The 24,017-nt window shown below is 36.5% G+C and overlaps 1 protein-coding gene across 2 annotated transcripts; it reads right to left on the reverse strand.

The window, feature by feature from the left end:
• Nucleotides 1-10,953: 10,953 nt before the first annotated feature.
• On the reverse strand, nucleotides 10,954-19,590 carry slc16a9a (solute carrier family 16 member 9a). 2 transcript variants are annotated; one of them, XM_079854037.1, is made up of 6 exons: nucleotides 19,083-19,590; nucleotides 18,479-18,725; nucleotides 15,975-16,118; nucleotides 15,045-15,140; nucleotides 12,614-13,498; nucleotides 10,954-12,420 (listed from the first exon to the last, which is right to left on the reverse strand). In XM_079854037.1, the coding sequence occupies exons 2-6, from the start codon at nucleotides 18,681-18,683 to the stop codon at nucleotides 12,212-12,214; spliced, it is 1,539 nt and encodes a 512-aa protein (XP_079710163.1). In that variant the 5' UTR covers nucleotides 18,684-18,725; nucleotides 19,083-19,590; the 3' UTR covers nucleotides 10,954-12,211. The 2 variants fall into 2 exon arrangements, with proteins under 2 accessions (XP_079710163.1, XP_079710164.1); XM_079854038.1 differs by having other exon boundaries at nucleotides 19,053-19,564.
• Between the last annotated feature and the right edge of the window lie 4,427 nt (nucleotides 19,591-24,017).

Consider the following 24,017-nt stretch of genomic DNA (forward strand, 5'->3'; position numbering starts at 1 on the left):
GCAGAACATCTTTGTCAGTCCCTGGGAAAAGGTTTGCCTTATCTGTAATAGTGGGAATCAAACACAACAGATCCCTTATTCCCTTATACCCCCATACTTTATGTACCATACTGTTCTGATTGACAGAATTCCATTATAAAATCTAAAATATATAACCATGTGTAAGCATGCTCGGTCGCAGTGATTTTGCCAAGTAAGACATGTTCCTGGATCAACATTTTTTGATCCTGTCCAAAAACATAGGTCTAACCCTATCCCTACCCATACTTATCCTAAAATCAGAGGGAAATGATGAATAACACTGATGTAGAAGCACCTAACCCTGGTTGTAAGCCTAAACTTGATTGAGGCTACATTAACTGTAAACCTATCCCTTAAATCTGATTGGTTGATTGGAACGTTGTTCCAGGATCAACGAGGATGTTTTATTAGGTGAAATCACGTTCACCAAGCAGGACTCATATTTGAATGCATTCAGCAGCAAGATTGTAACTGCTCAAACTTCTCTAGACAGATTTTAATGATTGAATTGAATGTGACTGTGTCTTGTTCTAGTGTTATATATTTTCAGGTTTTGTGAAACATTATAAATGTTTACTGTTCTGTATCTGTGTAATGTCATATCCATGGGTGGAACATCAATAAATCTCTTTTATGGGCAATTGAGGTGATACCAAATGTTGTAAAAGAGAAAAGCTGAGATTTAGAGGGAGAAGTAAAGAGAGAAGAGACGATAGATGAGTTTAATATGAATTTTCCTGGAACGGTTCTGTTGGCTCATGCTATGAGGTTCTCAATTGTGCATCTGTTTGCCTGTATTTCTTCACTACACTTACAATTGTTCTGATGATGTTTAGTTTTTGTAAATGTGATAGAAAGACAGCACATAAATTGCATAAAATGATTGGTTGTTGCAATGAATTTTGAAGTTTATAATATTAGATCTGATGTCATGCATGCTTACATGTTCACTAACTTGGATGGGTTAAATGCAGAGGACATATTCCTAAGTATGGGTTTCCATACTTTGGCTTTACGTCACTTTGCTTTCACTTTCATTTTCTAATGACCAGGAATTATACTTTTATTTTAGTTAGTACAGATATGTGTCTCAGGCATGTTAATCTGTGCACATGTTGCCGTTTAAGTCACCAAGTTTTTAAATGAGCCATATGCACAAAATAAGGTGTAGGCTGTGTGCAATTTATAGGGACAGATAATATTTCTGAGAATTCAAAAACTAAACAACATCAGCAATTGTAATCTTCACCCAATTGTATTTCAATCACTGTCATAAATGCATGTTAAACATTTTTCATTCCTCTTGAAAACTGTTCTACAGTAAGTGCTTGAATGTAAAAATTGGTTTTCACTGTGATCAACTGTTTCAGTTTCTTGGAGTTTGACTTTAGTCTTGGTAAGTGGTCTGACATTTGACATGGTGTGATTAACTTCAATTTTAAAACGTATTTTCAACAAATATTCAAACATTCATTATCATATTCATCAGTGAACCTTGGTCCATTCACCCTCTTCCCTCATCGGGAAAAAAGTCAACTCAGCCTAAAATCAGCCTAGCTTACTGTGTCCTCTTCTATGGAGTGCAACAGCTCCTGCCCACTTTTTTTAGCGGTGTTGGTTCCGGAAGTATTTTTTCCATTAGGGATTTAAAAAAAAGTGACACCCAGCAAAAAGAAGGGAACAGGCAAAAAGTAAAAGAGATTGTTTTGGTGGGAATGTGCAAGAAAAAGCAGGGAAAATTGGTATAGCAAACTGCAAACATGGAGAGTCCATCAGTGGTCTATCCACCTCATCCTCCTTGGATGTTACCAGCCCCAGAGATAGATATACACTCTGTGAAAAATTAAAAGTAACAAGGGAGCTAGTGGGCAATTAGCTATGATGTATGTGGATAGCTATTATGGATATATTCAAATTTTCACAGATGGGTCTAAGCAGCCAGATACAGGAAAAATAGCCATACAGACTCGCTATCAGCTTTAAAAAACTTGCAAACAGGTAATTCTATTCTAGAAAAAGGTGAATAAAGACTGAGAGTCAATGTTCAGAAATGATTAATTATTATGTTTTTAACTATGCTGTATAGCTGTGTTTTGCGGTGTAAATTTGTTGTCAAACTCAAAATATATAGCCTATTTTTTTAATTATTAAAAAATGCCATTATTTTATATGAAAAAGTTAATAATTGTATTTTATTGACAAAATATTTTAGTTTGTCTTGTATATTTTTTTGATTAGATCAGATAACATTTTAATTGGTCATATCATATGGTCACAATGTGCCCCTTACATGTAGGGGCATGTTGTCACATTACTTCCATTCTTTCGGGGTATATCAAGTAAGCTACTCAAAAAAGTATAGGGTAAACGTACCTATTAAGCTCACCAAAATCTACATTGAGACATTTTTAGTGCACAAGATATTGGTTTTAGTACAAGAAGTTATTTTAAAATAAAATATTAATCTCTCACACTATAATATTTCATTTTATTTTAAATGACAAAAGTATTTCAATTAAGATGTACATCATTAAATATAAAAAGTCTGGCTGTGCTTAATGGGTACGTTTTGTACCCTTTAAGCACACCCCTGTTCCCAATAAGCTCACAAGAAGTTTTATTAAAAATTCTTGTTTATTTTAAACAACCTTTTTAAGGAATAATTGAAAAAAGTTTTATTTGAAGGTACAGAGTCAATCACAAAAAAACAGAACACTAAAATCAAGCAACAAGGCATTCAATTTGATCAGGTAGCCTATCCTATTCATAGAGACGTGTCATTCAAACTCATTGCAACATTTCGTCTAGCTTTTGTCATCTTAAGACTGTGAAAATAAGTTTATTACAGTTTTTTACAATCACTTTGCTACTATTTTCAGAACCTTGATGTCATTTTTCAAAACTCTAGACACAAAACTCAAAACGGTTATCACTTGTAACACAGGCTATCTAATGTTCAAAACATTGCATTGTGCATTCACATCTTTAAAGAAATCTTGCACTTGCACAATCATTGGTTCAAAAAACAAATTTACTGTGAAATACCATTGAAACATAACTATAGATCACCCACACACAACCAACCGATAGTTTCACTGTGTCATTGTTCGTACAATCATTAAATATTGTAGAACAAAATAAGTGATACAGGTTTCATTATAGTACTACTGTACATCTCTGTAAAAGCACTGCAGTAGTAGAGAGAATACTACAGTGGAATCATTGAACAATGTTTGTAATATATTGATGCAAAACACTACAGTACAATCACAACATAGGTTTATTTGAATCAAAGCAAAAATAATTAGCTATGAAATAGAAAAGAAAAGACAGTACTGTAAAACATCAAATGCAGTGTTCCTCAACTTGTTTGCTTGTACTGTAAGAAACAAAACAGGAGTGATTATCTATACAGTGCAGTACTGTCAATACTGTAAATAGTCTGAAAAGGTGGTACAGTATTTGGGACCATACACTGTCAGAAATAGGGGTACAGTAGGAGTCCATTTCTGTTCCCCAAGGTACAATCTACACTAACGTACCCTATAGGGCTTATTTATTGGACCTCAAGGTACATATATGTAGCTTTTTGAGTGTCAAAAAGCATTAAAAGGTACATATATGTACCGTTTCTTTTAAAGGTTAAGGTACAATATTGTACCCTTGAGGGTACAGCCCCAGTGACAAGCCATTGTACCCCTAAATGTACAATTATGTACTTTATTTTCTGAGAGTGTAGACACAGTGTCTGATGAAGCATTATGATCAAATATTAGGCTACATCCATGGATATTGTAGTCTAATTGGTTCATGCTCCACGCTAATTGGTGACAATGAATCTCGTTATCTTGAAACTTTCATGATTTACAGTAAACATGGAAGATTGTTTGTCTGTTTCCATACAACTATGCATTAAGAGTAATGCAACAGTTTCTTATCATTTTGAGCAGTTGTATCAATTGATAGTTAGATCATTGTAAGGAAATGAATAGACACTCATTTGAAATGTAATGTGTGAATTATCTTTTGAAATAGTAGTACTTTGATGTTAAGTTGTGTCATATTGAACAGGTGATTTTTGTTGAATGAACAAATGATCTAAGTTTTATGTGTATTGTATCCAAGCAATTGAGAAAAGGGTTAGAGTTTTGAAAAATGTGCATTTTGATCATTGGTTGTGAGTTTTGTGTCTAGAGTTGTGAAAAATGACATCAAGGTTCTGAAAATAGTAACAAATTGATTGTAAAAAACTGTAATCATTTTTTTTGAAGATTAACATAGTGGTAACCATCAGTTAATATTTAAAGTCTGATTATGAAGTATTTACATAGACGTTCAATGTGGATGAGCTTAAAGGGAGCACACTGTGCTTAATTGGAGCAAAAACAATTTTTAATTAATAAATATTAAATGAAATTTAAAGGAAAATATTTAGCTAAATTAATAATCTAGGTAATGTATTAAGTTTATACCAATTTTAATCTGAACAACTATTATTGACAATATCTATGAAATGCTTTTTCTAATTGATGTCACAGCAAAGCTGCGATTGTCAGTAGTGCACCCTTTAAGCTCACCTAACAATAATATGAATTCTTTAAAAATTACAGCAGTTTAAAACCACAGACTATCAATAAAATGTAAAAGTATAATATTATGGATTTAAAAGTACAAGCCATTAATGCCTGTGAAGTAATATATTAGTGTAGCACACAATCTTATACAGCTAGTAAGTTGGCTATGTTCGTAGCATCTGGGCTATGTTGCTAAAACTATCTTTTAGATCTAACTGTAATTATTTCCCACATCCAGGTTCCAGATTATAATATGCAAAAGTCTAAACATTAATCTCTTAATTTTGTAATAAGTAGATGTACTTAGCCAAAATAAAGCCTTAAACATACAAAAAATGCACATTTGAAGGGCTCCTCTTCTGGGTGAAAGTTTTCAGACAGCTTTCAAAATGGCCACCAGACAGTGTGAACACATGGATACACATATCTCAGTGTGCAATGGTCTGATTGGTTTAAAATTACAGGAGGTATGTAGTAACAAACACATCAATTAGTTAATAAATCAAATAGGATAATACATTGCTGTTTCTTTTTATAATCTGAGCTCCAAGGTGGTAGTGTGCTTAATAGTAACTTGAGCTTAATAGGTACGTTTAACCTACACTATATAAATGAAACAAAACCACATAACTGTACTAGACATGTGGGAAATTAATGTGGGAATAAAATTAATTCTCTGCACCCCAAGTGGATTTACACAAACTGAGAAAGTAAAAAAGTGTTAGCTTGTGCCCTGCTCTCCCTTGACTACTCATTTCTTATTTGTGCACCCTCGCTTCCTTTCCTACTCTTGCCTACTCTTTTATAAGTAGCCTACTGTGAATTCGGACATACTTCTTTTGTCACATACTGTTTCCCGCCTACTAAATAGTAGGGAAGTATGCGATTTCAGATGCAGCCATAGACGATTTATTGGCCGATGAATCGTATGTCAATGGCGCCGCCATATTGGTCCAGGCAACTTGCTGTGGACTAAAGAAAAGATCCCTGACTATTTAGATGTTTTACAAACCTTTGTATAATCCAAACTAGATCTCAGGGAATTACAGTTGTTTGTATTTGGTTATTATAACATTATGTTGACAGCTATGTTGGCCACCAAATTCAGACTAATAGCTAGCGATAACGCTAGTTAGCAATGACAACTGAGACTGCATAAGAAATAATATAAAGTTTACATGATTCTTATTGTTTACATTATGAATTAAGTCCATGCTATGCAGTGAGCCAGAGGACTTTGACAGAACAGCTCAGACTGTCAGTGATAAGAACTCGTCTCCAAAGAGTAGGTGATTGCTTGATCAAATCGTGGCTCATTTATATTATATATATATCTCTAAATCCAATCTGGACTAGGCTTAATGATAATATATTGTTAATAAATAAAACAATAGTAATAAAGGTGGTGTAACTGAGGTAAGCGTCCATTTAATACATGAGTTGTATTTGACAAGATTAAATGAACAAGTGACTACTGAATTTACGTTAAGTACTGCATTTAGTAAAAACACATACATTAAATATATTTGTTTATGTCTCATTGTTCTTAAAAAAAAAAGAATATTTACTTTAATCAGAGCTTTAAAAACACCCAAACACTGGCATGAAAACTCTCTGAGCTGACCGGCTCAGCTCTGCCTCCCCCTTCTGTTCACCAGAGGAACAGTCTTTCAATATGCTGCGCTATGGTGCGAACACACCACTTGCTCAACAAAACAGTTGGCTAAACCTGTGTCAGGATTGTGCTTTTCAGCTAAAGTGTATAATAAATTCAAATGGCTTTTCAAGCTTAATGTTTGAACAAGATGTGGCTTTCATTCACATTTTCAGGCATCACTCTTGAACAGTGGCGTGCACAGACCTCCTCCGGGGCAGGGGCGGAAGGACCAAAAAGGGCACTTTTTTTAAAAAACATTTATTTTTAAAATAAATCACCTGTATTTAAAGCAGTATCCGTCTGTCTGTTGTGTTTTATATATTTTAATGACTTCCTCACAATTATTTGGAATATCTCACTCGATGGAGAGCAGCAGTAGGTCAGAGAGCCTCTCTCGGAAATGATGATAATATAACTAAATATTATTTACATTACCAAACAAAAGAGAATCAAGTCGGTAATTATGAGGAATTCATGTTTAGTTATGTTGATGTTATAAATTGTAGGCCTATGTATTCAATAAAGTGTTAGCTATCATGAAATCAGTAACACTTTACAATAAGGTTTCATTAGTTAAATTTATTAACATGAACTAATAATGAACTACACTTCTACACAATCTATTAATCTTAGTTAATATTAATTTCAGCATTTACTAAAACATTATTAAAATCAAAAGTTGTATTTGTTAACATTAGTTAATGCACTGACTGTGACATAACATGAACAAACAATTAAAAGTTGTATTATTATTAACTAAGATTAACAAATAGGCCTACAGTAGCCTAACAAATGTTTAGTTTAGTTTCAGACACAGTTGAGCTAACAAACAACAGCACAGTCTGAAACAGGTGTAGGCTGAAGCTCTTGCTTATAATGCCTACCTTTTTTAAAACATCTCATCTTTAATAAAAAATAAAAATAATTATTGTCTTACATCATTATAATGTTGACAAACAAATATAAACAGAATACAAAAACATTAGTATTTCCTATGCAATACCATTGCACAATCCAAATACAACAAAAGCAGCTTGTTCATTTATCATTCTTTAAATGGTTTCATATAGTTTCAGTGCATTATTTTTTAAATAGTTTCTTTAACTTATTAAGTGCCCCACATATTTTTAGTTCCTCATGACAGCTATTCCATAGATTTACACCTTTAACTGAAATGCAATGGTATTTTGCATTGGTCCTTACTTGGTTCTTTTTGAATTGTACAAGTTGGCATTCTCTTTCTGTGAACAACCCTTGGATACTTTCTGGCAATTGATGATTTTTTACTTTGTACATGATCTGTAATGTTTTTAGTTGTTTTGCATGATTAGTTAATGTTAGTTAATATGAATAATAAACAAATGAACCTTATTGTAAAGTGTACTATGAAATCAAAGATATAAATTCCTTACAATTTAGAGCTGGACATGGACTTTTCCTTGGACATGAAATTTCCTTTCACTAGATGTATTTCCCCAAGCTAATTACACTTGCTATGGCCTGGACAAAAACGAATGACATTGTCAGACTCAGAATGCGGCTGAAATTGAGTTATACTTTTATGATTGTTAAGCATAACTCACATGCTGCCGCAACTTTTACAGTAGCATGGTAGGATAAATGTAACTTTTCCGTATTAGCTTAATGTTACCTGCTGCCGTGCAGTTTGAAGACTCGCGGCGAACTGCTGCGTACATAGCGCTGAAAAAAAGAACTCCGCCTACTGCCACTTCACCTCCGCCAAATGCTTCCGCCAAAAACATAATATTTGATATTTGTTTGTATTATTATTGTTCGTGGCAATGGTGTATAAGTGTATTGTTATTTATTATAATATGTATTTTAATAATTATTATTATTTACATTTATCAGAGAGGGGCACAATACATTTTGAGACAAAAGGGGCAGGGGCTTGAGCCCCCCCGGCCCCCCCCCTGTGCACGCCACTGCTCTTGAATCATATGTAGAGGGTGCTATTGCTCAGTTTATTCTATAATGTAAAATTATATATTCATATATATATATAGAGAGAGAGAGAGAGAGAGAGAGAGAGAGAGAGTAACATGTAGTAACATAGGTGCATTTCCTGTTAACAGTTTCTGTTTGAACTTGAATCAGTTTACATATGTTTCAATGTATTAATGGCTGCCAACATTGTTTTTGTTTGTGTTTGAAAAGTGCTCAAGAGGGTGTCACTGGCCAGATTATTAATAGCATGGAAGTATTTATAGGTTTGTTTACTGAGCGGCCAGACAGTCCAGCTAAGTCATATTAAAAAATACATAAGGGCATCTCTCTCTCTCTCTCTCTCTCTCTCTCTCTCTCTCTCTCTCTGTTATTTTTCCACTGCTCCAAATGGAACATGCAATGGAAAAGAATGTCTTGCAGCATGCAACATGACAAAGTAATTTTCCTGTACTGCAGGAACTGCACAAACACCAGGAATTGGTAAATAAATTACAAAAATAAGCATAGTTCAAAGATATTACATTATTGTAACAGATGATAGCTGAAGCTTTATTTTAACCCCGCGTTTAAAAAAAAAAAGTTGCCAACCACTGCCAGCATTTGTGATCATTTCTACAAAATGTTCATGGCCCCTAGAATATTTTGTTGCATGAATATCTGAACATGCATTATATCAAAAGAAAGAACAGACCCCCCTTTTAAAAACAAGTAATAAAAACTCAGTGAGTGTTTTAGCGCAATTTTCTGACGTCATGGGATCACATAAGAGATAGTAAATCTTTTCCTGGATTTTTTTTGTGCGTTCCCGAGATTAGACCTTCCTTAACATAATGCTGAAAACCCGAAGTCTCTAGGTGGTCTGGTTGAGGAGTAGATAGAAGTGCAAGATTGGTGCGCACAGACAGAACAGAAATCATGAGTTAACAATCGCAATTTTGTCCGGTGGAAAATTGCGCTAAAAAAACACACATTTTATTCTAGCTTCATGCATTATTATTTTTTAGCAACACTGAATGTGGGTAAGTCTCATAAAAAAAAGAAACATTGAGCAAAAAGTAAGACTACATCCAGATCGGAGTCAGAACGATGATCAATACATAAATGGAGTAGATCGAGTCCATCCCTAATGCTAAGTTGCACAGTCCTATAGCTATTTTTTTTAATGTTGATGATCGCGTTATTTTACATATGCATCTGCTTAGGCTATATGATATCGCTTGTTTCTGCATCTTTTTCGCCTGTGTTGATCATAGACTGTTGATCCATAGATTCTGTACTCTTTCAGAAAATGTGTAATAGCGCCCCCTACCGTATAACAGTGAAAACACGGAAAGCCGGAAATGTCCGTCAATGGTGGGGAAGCGTTGTAATATACTATAGCTAAATTACGGAAATTTCCGTCACTGACGGGAAAATAATTAGTAAGTATCCACACACTCTTTTTTATAGACTAAACAAGGGAACCAGAGACATTTACTGGGGGAAAAATAGTAATGGCATGGCCATTCTCCTCACATGATTGTTCTCCTCACAATCATGACGGTAGAGTTGATGTAGAATCCACAGCTAGATCAATCATCATCTATTCTAGATCAACATCTGGCAACACTGGCCCCGCCTTTCTGAAACGCGTCGATTTCATAGACAGTAAAATAAATGGACACAGCGACCCCATTGGATTCAACCAAGGGAGTAATCTTTCAGAAAAAACTGAAGCTTCCCAGGGGCCGCCATTGATTAGCAGACCATCACCTGCTGTTAGCATTCCATTGACTCCCATTAATTTTGGCGTCATTTTGACAGTGAATAACTTTACATCTGAGGCGTTTAAAGACTCCATTTGTCCATTATTTATTTCTAAAGAAACACGAAAATGTATAAAAGGCTCCATTACCTTGTATCTTACGTTATGGCCCCGTAGAAGCAGTTTTTGTAAAAATAGGCTAACAATTGCGTCATAACCACGCGACTCTCTGTCGCACAGTAGAGAAATTACCGTATGGACAGGAGGAGAAGCTCAGGGCAATCGGGGGGACGTGGAGGCAAAATGACAAAATAATTAATCAGAATACTTAGCAAAAGTTTCTAGCTCATGGACACATCCTACTCACACTCTCCGTCTCTGCAATTTTCGGAAGGGAATGATTCAATGATTCAGATTTCTCTTGGCACAACTACTAGAAGACAGACAGGTTGCTCACGTCACATCTACGTCATCAAGCTCAGTTTGAGTCTGCGCAGTACGCTCAGCCATCAGGAAGTGAGTGCTTCTAATTGACTTCACTTTTCTCTGTTGAATCCAATGGGGTCGCTGTGTCCATTTCTTTTACTGTCTATGGATTCAACGGAGAAAAGTGAAGTCAATTAGAAGCACTCACTTCCTGATGGCTAACCGTACTGCGCAGACTCAAACTTCAAAATTCCCTTCCAAAACTTGCAGAGACGGAGAGTGTGAGTAGGAGGTGTCCATGAGCTAGAAACTTTTGTAAGTATTCTGATTAATTATTTTGTCATTTTGCCTCCACGTCCCCCCGATTGCCCGCGAGCTTCTCCTCCTGTCCATACGGTAATTTCTCTACTGTGCGACAGAGTCGCGTGGTTACGACGCAATCGTTAGCCTATTTTTACAAAAACTGCTTCTACGGGGCCATAACGTAAGATACAAGGTCAATGGCGGGGAAAGAGTTAAGAATTATTAGCCTTTGCTGTTTCAAGGAATTGAATTGAATTGAATTGAATCAAATCTTTTTATTGTCACTTAAAAATCAACAAATGGTACGGTACAAAACAAACACTGAAATAAAAGAAAAAGACAGGTACATCATAGGGGGACAGTGTTACACTTTATATATAATTTTGCACCTTGTCAGATCTTCACTCAAGACTCAAAGCAAGTCTTCGGTCAAAAGTGGTGGCCTTTTCTTTACATTATTTTTCAAAAATGTATAAATAATATATTATGATTCTACAGCATACTGACATATAAAATAATGACACTGGCATTTCAAATGTACAATAGTATAAGATATAGTGTTGCCAGGGACCAGCCTGTTGAACAAATGTGGAGGATCACTCTGTATTACCAGGTGCACACAAACAGTACGTTGCAGTCACAGAATCCAACACAGTCTTTCTGTTTTTATCTTTTTTTCTGACTTTTTTCATCAGCATATTCTTGTATTTCTAAATGATTAACAATTAGAGATACATAACTTGCAGAGGGTATGTCTTAAAATCAAATGTGGCTAAAGTAAATACATTTTGAAATGAAGCCTTTCTCTACCAGGTAATGAAACTGGTGCCACTTTGGAATTACATACATTAAAAGGAGATGATATGCAGGAGACCATAAAAAAAGTGGTTAAGTAGGAAAATAGTGTGCAGACGCTATTTAAAAGATTGCATTAAAGTGCATTTTCTCTTTGTTTCAAGTCCTTGTCACTCCAGAAATAATGAAATAAATCTTTGGATCTGGATCCCCCCCCCCCCCCCCCAATTGTTTTCATGGTAAGTGCAGTGAAAAGCCCTATTCACACATGCTATATTTCTCTGCAGCCTTCAGTCAGAAATGTTCCCTATTAATAGAAACTATTGTATATATTAACTGGTTGGTGATATCATGTACAACACAGTGAGATCATTCATCTCAGAGAGTAAAGTAACAATTCAAAGTGATCAAGATCTACAAAAAAAGCATCTGTGTCCAGTAAACAATCTACTAAATATACTATTAGCAAACAATTTCTGCTATTAAATCAAGCCTCAAAAATGAGGCAGTCTTTATAAGCATCTAAGAAAAAATAATACACCCTCTCAAAAATAACAGGGTTCGTGGGAAATGTATAAAAATATATATCATATTGAACCAAAGAAAAAGGCACCATGAGAAGTCCCCTGGCAAAATGTCAGTCTAATCACCAGGTAAGAAAAGGAAGACAAGCTTCTACGTCCAACAGAATGTTAAGGCGAAGTTCAGTTTTAGAAATATTGTTCAAGCCACAGAGGCTACTTTGTCACAATCAAGAGTGTGATTTTGTTGTGAAATGTTGACGTCCTTTTCCGGAGGAGAATCTCCCTCCTCCGTCGTCCTGTTCCAGCAAGGCAGGGTGGCCAAAAACAGAAACAAACCAGACACTAAAACACAAGTGCCACTGAAGTAGAACGCCAGGTCATATGACTGAGTCCAGTCGAAGAACCAACCTATAAGAAAAGAAAATGGAGACAACATCAGTAAAAGAGCAGGGTTGTTTGAAAACACCCTGCGGTGAGATATCACACCATTTGTGGAGCCAACAAGGGAAATATATTTATATACATCTATTTTTTTTTTATTCTTGAAAGCATTTGTCTTTATTTTTAACTGCACTGGAGTTGATACGATTATTCTTCTTACCTACAACAGGTGGCCCAAGCGTGATTCCAAACCCTCCGAAGCACATGAGAATGCCATGAGCGTGACTGAGTCGTTCCATGCCCACTATCTTGGTAGTGATGTAGGACGTGATAGACCAATTTCCTGAGAAAAATCCAACCATGGCCGACAGAACTTGCAGACCCAGGTAGCTCTTAAAAACTGGGATGAGCAGCAGAGTCAAACCTGTGCCTATCAGCGTCAGGGCGTACAGGTACAGGCTGTTCACCCATTGCATGTCTGCCAGCACACCCAAGACCAGCTTACCGATGCCTGTTGTCAATGCAACGATTGAGACGAGGGGTATTAGTGCAATCCCATCAATAAGCCCCTCACTCTGAGCTACGTCCTCCATGAAGAGAACAGGTGGGAACGCCCCTAAGCTGAACAAGAAGATGGCGATGCAGAAAGCCATGAAGACACGGTCCTGTAGGAGCTCTATAGTCTTACACAGGTACCGTCTATAGGGACGCATCCGCTTCTTAATGGCTCGTGCTACTATTGAACAGGACGATATCCCGCCATTTCTTTCCCCTTCACTCTCTTGCAGCTCTGTGGGTTCCATGGTGATCAACAGCTTCATGGCGGCTATGTTATTGGCTGAGCCGGGTGTGGTTTTGAGATCCAAGAAAGAGTCGATGATAATGGCAGTAGGTTTGGTGTAGAGTGGTTCTGGTTCCTCTGTATGCTGTAGAGCAGCTCTCTGTTTTAAGTAGTAACCAGGTAAGTTCATAGGTCGCATTGGCCCAGCACATGCCATCAGGTTGAGCGCCAGTGCTCCAATGATAAGCAGGCAGCCCTCCAATCCAAACAACTCAATGAGCTCATTCTGGAGTGTGGCGTAAATGAACCCGCCCGCACTTGTACCTGAGAAAGATGAAAAGAATCATTGTCTGTCCCATTTTGAAAAAATAATTTTAAGGAAGAACATAAACATACAGAATCTATACAGGTAATCAAACAAAAAATGTTTTCCTATCTGCTCCATATCTAATGAAAGTTCAATTTTTTTCACTAAATTTGCCAAAGCAAAAAATGCTTATGACAGTTAATCAATACAAACTAAGGTATCAATATAATATCATAATATAAAGGTTCTTGAGGATGTCCTCCCTACTATTGTTTTCCCTCATCAAATAGGGTTTAGAAGGTATTGCCAACCCTTTTTCAATTTCTGCCATTTACTTAATGTTAGAGTGGGGTGGGAGTTCCTTGTCTTATTTTTGGAAAAATTTGGATTTGGTGCCGTCTTTTTTTTTCTTGGATTAAATTTAGTTCTCCCTTCGCAGTAGTCCTGACTAATAGTTTGTACTCTAGACCATTTAATTTGTACTGTGGCACTCGACAGGGCTGTCCTTTAAGCCCAATTTTATTCACTTTAGCCATTGAGCCTTTAGCAATTGCCCTACGCGAAAGACAGCAGATTATTGGAATTATCCGTGGTGATGTTGAGCATAAGATTACTTTATATGCAGACGATCTATTGCTTTTCATTTCTAATCCTCAGACTTCTTTGCCCACTGCCCTGTTCTTGCTTGAGAATTGTGGTCAATTTTATGGTTACATGCTTAATCTGCACAAGAGTGATTTTTTTTTTTCTCGTCCAATTACAGTACAGTATTCAAATATACAATTTAAGCCAGTAAAATGTACATTTACCTAGCTTGGGATCTGTATTACACGCCATCATAAGTCTTTTTTTTTCTCACTGGGTGCATTAATTCTATTAAGATGGTATTGCTCCCTAAATTCCTTTACCTTTTTCAGTGCTTACCTTAATTTATCCCTGTCATTTAAAAAAAAAAAAAATCTCTATTATTTCTAGTTATATTTGGAATGGTAAGCATCCCTGTCTGTGTAAAGCATTGCTTTGGAGGTCTGGCCTTAACTAACTTTAAGTTTTACTATTGGGCACCCAACATACGAAACACTGTATTGGTGGCACTATCACTTCTTGCCTAATAAAGATCATAGATCATCCTGGTTGGATATGGAAATTCGTGCTGATAAGCAAATCTCCCTTCCAGCACTTCTTGCAGCTAGACTACAACTAATTTCCCATATTCCTGCTGATTGCCCTGTAGTGAAACACTCGGTGAGGATTTGGAGCCAGGTGAGAAAATCATCTGGCTTTCAGGATTTCTCTCTTTTTAGCCCTATTGCTCGTATTCACTTTTTTCCCCCTCAATCTCGATGCAGGATGGATCAATAAATAGTTGGTCTGACAAAGGGATAAAATGTTTCAAAGACTTATTTACTGACAATTAATTTCCTCCCTTTGAATAGGGGATTGTTGAATCTGATTTGTATTGAAAAACAAATAAATAAAAACTTTGAGAGAGAACATATCATAATACATTCCATTCCATTCCAAAGTGAAGTCACATTGAAAGAGAGAATTTAAAGGCCACACCTGTGGTAACAATGCCCAGGGCTAGGCCACGCCTCTTGTCAAAGTACTGGCAGGTTATGGTCAATGTGGCAGCATACACAAGTCCGCAACCCATGCCTTAAACACAGAAACACAAATGTAACATTTCACAACTTTATTTACACATTTGCTGTTTCACATTTCTCTGTAACTATAAATTTAATGTCAATCTAAAAAAAAAAACATACATTATGCATATTAATATATATATATATATATATATATATATATACACACACACACACACACACAAACTAAAGGCCTTGTCTGCACTTCTCTCCAGTGAGGATAGGCTAGGGTGTAGGTAATGACGGAGTTGACGAGTCAGTCAATAGTGCTAAATTTTATATAATTTCCTATATTATGTACTTCTGATTGAGGGGAAAAAAGAAATGAATATACCTCAACAACAGGATGAAAACAATCGTATGACTGATTGATTGATAGATTGACTGCTGTATGTAAAGTAACTCCACTGAACTGAATATGCAATGGTATTTGTGGGTAATACATTTCTGTGTGTGTGTGTGTGTGTGTGTGTGTGTGTGTGTGTGTGTGTGTGTGTGTGTGTGTGTGTGTGTGTGTGTGTGTTCAGAGGAGGGGTTGGCACCGTAAACAGTGAAGGTACATGGTTTTAAATTATAAACTGTCAGTGAATAACAATTAAAAGCAACCCTGTCACAAATATTCTAACATATTCATCTGACATATGCAAACTATTTAGCACTTACTGACAATCATGCACACAAACACATACTATCACTCTCTACTACTGTAATGCAGGGCATTCACACATAGATTCATACGAGATATTCATGAAGCTTTGAAGGTCAAAAAACAGACTCAAACACGTGTTCTAAATACCAGCAAAGTGCTATTTAATGAACACTAATGATGCTTTTAGTTTCTTACCGACAACAATGCCGTAGGAGAAGATGAGGAAAGAGACGCTCGGAGCAAAAGCGCTCAGCATCAGACCGCCGGCCACCATCACGCCGCTGAAGACAGTAACGGGCCGTGCACCGAAATTATCCACACAGACACTGCACACCGGGCCTACAAAGAGAGACACAGGAACAGCATCTTACTGAATGCAAACAACACAGAAGAATCTGATAAAGGATCTAGAAGAAAAATAACGCACACCACAATCTGGACAATTTACCAAACAATGAAAAACCCATTGGAGTTAGGCTGCTGTGTCGTAGCAGCACAGTACAGAAATGCCTTTGCCTTCCACATAGACCTATGTACAATTTTATTTTTTATTGCATGTTATTTTCACTTTTAGTCTTTTTATTTGATTTTGAATTATTGCATGTAGTTTATTTACCTCACAGTTTTTTTAATTATGCACTATTTTCAGTGTGTCAGATAAGGCAACACAAATGCACATTATTTGTCTTGCCAATAAAAGCTTAACCTGAAAACTAAATTATTGGTACCGTGTTATAAGACCCCTAAGAAAACAAACAGCCCTTCTGTTCTATTTGTGTGTAAAGGGGACCCTCATTCCAACTGTCTTAACATATACTAAAATAGACACTGTCCAACTTCAGTGATGAAGAGAACATGTTTGTCTTTCTATGATTAGAAATAACAAATGACCCAGAGTTGCTCCTAATATGGCTAAAATGCCTGGACCCGGAAGAGCATCTAGTGAAAACATTGTGTGTTTGTGCCATCCAGACTAAATAATTTCCCTGTCTTATTTTGATGGCTCATCAAGTCCTTTACTGTCTGGTATGGGATACTTTATATCCCCTAACATCACTGCCAAATGCCCTCAAACACATTTAAGATTACTCAACACCAGCCATTACTCAACACTCATTTCAGACAAAGTAGAGCTCTACATACTGACCAGCATTATCAGCATGAATGGACAACTCAAAGCCGAATCAGAACCCATAATAACCAATATTCTATCAAACATAATGAGAAATGAAACTATATAATAGCCAATAGAACCAGTGGAGATGGCAACTATTTGCTCTGTTTTCTCCATAGCTCTTTCCCAGAGTATGTCTAAATAGGAATTATTCAGATACTGATGAGTACTGATGTTATGTGTGTGTTTCACAGGCCAGAAACAACTCTCCTTTTCTGAATCAGCATGACCAGGGCACACAACAACATGCTCATGCTCTCAAATACACACCCATGTCCCTGCCAGTTCTGTCCAGTCATGATTCATGACTTTCCTTGTCGTGACGATAGACTACACAACTATGCCCGTAAACAAAACCTGACACCTCCAAAACACGCACTGACACATTTACAGACGCACATTCAGCCTGTGTGAACTTTTACTGTAGCTCATGAAAGTTGAAGTTTCTTGTCTTCAGAAACACAATGTTATGTCCTAATCTCAAACTCTTCATTAACAGTTAAAGAAATGTACATGTTGCCTGCAAAACAAAGGGAAAAGAATGGTCATAATTGACAGCACATCTTAAAAGGCATAATTTGATAATCAGATTATGGCATTTACCATCAGGGGCTAACTTGCATGCTAACCAGCCAAACCTAGACTCCTTGACCATATTTCTAAGTAAAGTTTAGAAAGTGTTATTCTGGACTCATTGTCAATTTGACCCCTGCAACACAGACAGTAATGAATGACTTATGTAAAGAACTGCACTGTAAACAAGTAGATAATTACTCTATCTGTCAGCATGTCTTCTCGTGGAACAAGGCATTAAAGAACTGAGTCAGCAGCATACTATGTGAATAAAGAGCAGTGCTGTATGTTTTAGTGTGTGCGATTTCTATGTCCGATTATACAAGAAACAGGTTTGATATTAGAAAAGAGCTGTATAGTTTATCTCATTCACCTTGTTTTCTACTAAAAAGAACATTAAAACAAAATGTTTGTACTTGTTTAAAGCATAAATCTAACAAAATGTAGAAAAAAAAAAGAAAATAATATTTGCCAATAAGGTAAGGAAAAATAAAAGCAAAACTTACATTACAAAATTTGGCCAATTTTTTATTTCTTTTTTGTCAGCATGTGTGATCATGTGCATTAACCGTAAAGGGACTCTTTCTGTTTGCACGTGCTGCTTTTTATTAGGAAATCTGTACACTTTCTTTATCTCAGTCTCTCTCACACACACTGGTTTCCATGTTTTATGGGGCCTTTCCACAGACATAATGCTTTGTATGCTGTACAAACTGTATAGTCTATCCCCTAACCCTACCCATCATAGAAAACTTTCTGCATTTTTACATTTAAAAAAAAAAAAAACTTCATTTCGTATGGTTTATAAGCTGTTTTCCTCATGGGGACCAACAAAAATGTCCCCACAAGGTAAAAAAATAATTGGTATTACTATCCTTGTGGGGACATTTGGACCCCATAACGTAAGGAATACCAGGTACACACACACAAGTTAGAAATGATCATTACTCACTGGTGATGAGCGCCATACCAGACACCATGGATCCGACCCAAGCCGTCATGCCTTTTCCTTCCTGGAAGGCACTGAGCCACTCGGGGTACAACACCCCAACGGACTGGGGGGATCCTGATGACAGGAACTGGGCCATGAAGGAGGCCACCACAATAATCCATCCCCATCCACCATCCAAAGCACCCTCACCCTTTACAGCACCCATTCTCAGCACTGATCTTACGCTGACTACACTTGACACAGGGGTCTGCAGAAAGAAAGGGTGAAACATGATAATAGGAAGCTCACATGTCAGGCAGTGACAGCAGTGTGACATGCTATAATTTATGCAAAACTAATTTAAATATAATTCTTGCAGAAATGCTATATGTAATTATATTTCATTTGCAATGCTCTATTTAATCTTGACACACAAATAACTATTTAGGTTTAACTTTATATATAAAGGTGACAAAAAGCTACAGTGTGATTAAAAGTGAACATTTTAAATGTTAAATGGCAAGTTACTGCACATACAATGTTCACTTTTGCATCAAATAATGATTGTTTCCGTGCATGTTATTTGTCAACTCACACAAGATGTGGAAAAAGCTGTGGCACTTACGACAGGTGGAGGATGTTGCTCTTGCTTGCCGAGAGCGGTGTGCTGAACCGCTCGTGCCTGGTAGACCAGGCCAGTCTCACGTACTTCTCTGCTGAATACCTTCTCGAGATCAGCAACGCACGCCGCCTAGTTTTAAACGCTTCTGGACACAGACCACACCTCGAAGGTGGAGAGACCACTGAGCGCACTGCCTTCTTATCGCCCAGTTTTCTTTTATTCACGTCCATAACATAGATTGCATCCCGCAGTCGCGAGGAGAACTGGTGTCGTTTGGAGCGCGCGGATGCATCTTTCTCTCCAGCGCGCGCAGAACGGTGCCAACGGAAGCGTGCTGAAGTTTCTCATTTTCTCAACATTCGCTCTTCTATCGTGTGAAATAAAGAACCGGTTTGAAGCTGTTTTCACCGGTCAAACTTGTGAAATCAAATGGATCAACTGTGCGATCAACTGGAAAGAAGAGCGATTGCGTCCGTCTCTGTTGCTTTTGCATTCTATTATTTTATATTGCGTCACAGGAAAACTGTACTGTTGCTTTAATATGCTGATATAATAATAATTATTAGGCAAATACACATTTAAAAATTTAAATAAAAATAAAATAGAAAATCATAATCATAATTATTTATTAATATAGCATAGCATCAAAATGATAAAATTACGTTTTCTATGCTGAAAGTGACACATCATCTCCTTATTGTTTATGAACTAGGCTATACAACTGAGACCCTGTGGACATATCACATACAGTTCACATACATATTCTGCAATTTTCATATGAAAAAAAACTAGGCTATAGCCTAAAGGACACATTTTTGAGTAAATATTTGGACATTTGAAATCATATCAAGGTTATGTCTAATGAACAAATTAGTGTATAATTGTTTTTTTTAATTTTAGTATTATTCAGGTTATGCATCTCTGAAGTAATGTGCAAATTTTAAACAAAAAATCCCAATACCTGCACCAGCTTGTGTGAACACACAATTTTTTTTCATTGGAAAAATATACTACATATAATTAAATATCAGTGTCCTTGTTACACGTTACATGTATTTACTATAGTAATAACTACAAATTAGGGATAATCACATGCAACTAAACCAAACCCTAACCCTATAGTAAGTACATGTAGTTAATTAATAGGCTATGATTGTATTACACTGTAACAGAGACACATTCAAATAAAGTGTAACCGAAATATCTGTTTGATGTCAGAGCTGAAGTTATTGAAGGACATGTTTAGATTGTGCGCCAGATCAAACTTCATAGGACTAGACTTCTGTTAGGCCTAGATTAAAAACTTCTTCCCACCCTTCTGTCTCTCCTCTCTGTCTGGGTGGTCAGCTGAACTTTTGTGCTGGGTGAGTGCGTGAGGGTCAGACGGCTTGGGCTTTAAGCCCACCGAGATCCTGTTCCTCTCCAATGCTTGAACTCGTTCCCACACAGACATAAAACAAGAGAGTCTTCCCCCACCCTGACTCTGTAATCCCCTCTGACATGAAAAGAGAGGGAACAAAAAAAGAAAGAACAGAACAGTTAATTGCATTTGCCTCATATCATCTTTTTGGACAACATCTCTTCTTATGCAGCGTGGCAGCCCGCAGAGATCTGGGAAGCCAATGGGATACTTCTGGAAGGAACATATGCTTGGCTCTAGATTACATTTGGTTTAAAAAGTAGAAAACAGAACTTGGCATGATGGACAGAGCAAGTTCATCTACGGTACCAGTCAAAAGTTTAAACACACCTTCTCAAGTCTTCATTTTTGCACAGTTAAGAATTACAGCAAAGTCATCTGTGAAACAAGCATGCACATTAAACAGAGGCTAACTGTTCTGTTTTAAATTCTTTAATACCAAACAGTTCTAAACACTTGGCAATCTCTCAAAACTTCACAAGTAGCCACTTGAGATGCTTTTCCAACAAACATGAAGTAGTTCCCATGCATGCTGGGTGCTTAATTGTTTTCCCTTCACTCTTTAGCCCATTTTTTTTTTCTTTTTAATTAAAATGTGTGTTTCGTAAATAAATTCATACAAAATTTATATTTGTCAACAAAAAGGGCTTTAAGATCATAAGAAACTTTTGACTGATAGGTTACCGTTTTGATTCTCCATTTGTGCAAGAGGGTCAGAGCAGACTGAATTGGAAAAAAGCTTTTGGTTTAATTTGCTGTAACGTTAAGTAATCCTGAATCCTGAAAGTGTGCGTAATGAGAGCAGTCCATCAAATCCGTGCTGCAGAATTAGAGGAAATCTGGAAACCAAAAGCTGTGAGTGTGACATGATCTCCATGTTTACTATGAGCTTTCGCTTCCTCTCTCAGGAGTGCTGACTCAAATGTTTTTTAAGTTGACTAGCATGGCAGGAGAACACAAACCTTGAGCGACCTCTGTGATATCCTGACACTCGCTTCCCTTTTCCCCCCTCGTCCTCTGTTTTTCACTTGCTTACACATACAGCATTTCCTGACGTTTACAGTCTTGCTTTGCCATTCCATACTCCTAAACAGGTCAGCAGCAAATCAAGCCAAGGTCAACTGGTCAGGGTAAGTGAATCTCTCCAAAAACTGATGCAGGACAGTGGAACTTTTAGCACTGCAGTAAGTGTGACTAAACATAATACGTCAAATAACTTTTTATCAGGACCAATTTTACCCTTTTAATTATTAAATACCAAATGACTGAAACATTTTTTTTGTCTTGAAGATTCAGAATGCTCAAGTACTGATTGACATGAAACCAGAAATGTTGCATTATCACTAATTTTATTAGTGTCTCTTAAATTAAAGCAATTGATAATATGGGTGAAAAGACTTGCCAAATAGCTTCCTCTTCCTTTAATTAACTTATTTGTCTATAACAACTTCAGCAAGGTTCTCTGTGATTGCTACCATAATTATTATTAGTATTAAATACTTTTTATAAAAATCACATAATAAATGATTTATTTTATTATATTTTAATTTGACATGATTGCTTGCAGAATTTGTATCATTATTATTAATGAAAAACATGTATAACCACCTTGGAATTATAAGATTCTATCTGCATTCTGATGAGTTTTGAGATGTTGAGCTTCAAAGTTTTTGCGTTATATTCGACTTTGTAGATAGAACCTTTTTGTTTTCTAAAAATCGCCACATAATGTAAATAAGTTGTCACAGAATAAGAATATCTGAATAACTCAATTTTGACAAAAAATGTCAAATAGAATCTTATAATTCCAAGGCGATGATTTGTTATATTTCTGTTTTAAATCTTTACAAGCACCCCTGGTTGTTGCCTACCTGTTGTTAATGCAGTCACACGCTTAAATCTATGTTAGTTCTTTTGGAACCACAAACAGTGAACTGCATGACTTCAACTATTCCTCGAATCTGACCGGAGTGTTAGAACTTGAGGGTCAGTTACACCCCTCTGACCACCCTAGCCTGACAAAACCAGTCTGAACCAGGTGAGGGTGGCTTGGCTGGGTGAAAGCAGAACAGGACAGCTTATGCTGAAATACTTCTGCAGGGATTACCACACAGCTCCAGGACTGTATGTGTGTGAGAACCAGTGCTTGGTAAGACAAAAAAGAGGTGTTGGGTAATTAGAATGGAAAACTGTGGTGGGGGGTTGGTGTGCAGTGCCAAACAGTTGTGCAATATTACCTGACACCTAGGGCTGATGTTCTAAAGTTGATGCAGAATGTCTGTTCATGCAAACTGAAGTTTCACACACCTAGGTCTTTAATATCAGCTCGTATTCTGTTCCAATGCAGTATCAAAACTATTTTCTATCATATAAAACGAACAAATGTTCTTTCAAATGAAGCAGTATTAATATTATTATGAACTGTAAAGGTCCTATGACATTCCTGAATAGGAAAATATAAATGTCTCTTGAGTTTTGGTTGCATTATGCTCTCGGCCCACAGAAATGAGTTAAGACTAATTCATCTCTCTCAGGCATCTCTTTCAAAAATGTATATTTATTTTACTATGCACGAGTACATCAATGGCTAAAAGGTTTTTTTTTGTTGTTGCTTTTTGCAATTACGATATTTGTTTTCTCTCATAATATAACCTTTTAACTAACTATTTTTAACGAATCATAGAAGGATATCAATTTAACAAATCTGGCAATTTATTGATTTAAAAAATATATATTTTAAAACGTTTTGGACTCACAGAAACCCTGGGTAGTTCATGTTAAAGGGGTGGTGTAATGCCCTTTTCACAAGATGTAAAATAAGTCTCTGATGTCCCCAGAGTGTGTATGTGAAGTTTTAGCTCAAAATACCCCACAGATATTCTTATATAGCATGTTAAAATTGTCACTTTTTGAGGGTGAGCAAAAACGCCGTTTTTGTGTGTGTCCCTTTAAATGCAAATGAGCTGCTGCTCCCGGCACAGGGGGCGGAGCTTCAAGAGCTCCTGTCCTTTTACCTCACACAGACATGCACTGGAAATGTCAATGTTTATGTTCAAACTGGAGTCAGACAATTCCCTACCAGCCGTTTGCTGTAATCCTTAAAAAACGATTTCTTTAAAAGCAAATATCTTCCATTGCTTTGAACTTTGAGCGTCGTAACTTTGCAGATGTTGTTTATGCTCGAACAGCAACATTACACACTAACAAAAGTTAGAAAAGTGAAATCATAATCAACCACCCCTTTAAAAGCAGGAAACATGAGCAATCACTCATGACTTCAGAAGCTTTCCCCCTGGATCTGACAGTGAAAATTAAAGAAAACAACCTTCAGAATTACAATATCCTTAAAGATTCAAAAGTCCAATCACTTGCACACACATTTCAGGCAAAAAACAAATAAATAAAAAAATCACGCATACAAGATTTTTTTTTTTTTTTTTTTTTTTTGTGTACAAGCATTTAATCATGTTGAGTTATTATTCAACAGTACCTTGTTTTGTTGCATCAACATGTCGGTT

This window comes from Squalius cephalus, assembly GCF_949319135.1.
Source record: "Squalius cephalus genome assembly, chromosome: 20".
NCBI classification, from domain to species: Eukaryota; Metazoa; Chordata; class Actinopteri; order Cypriniformes; family Leuciscidae; genus Squalius; species Squalius cephalus.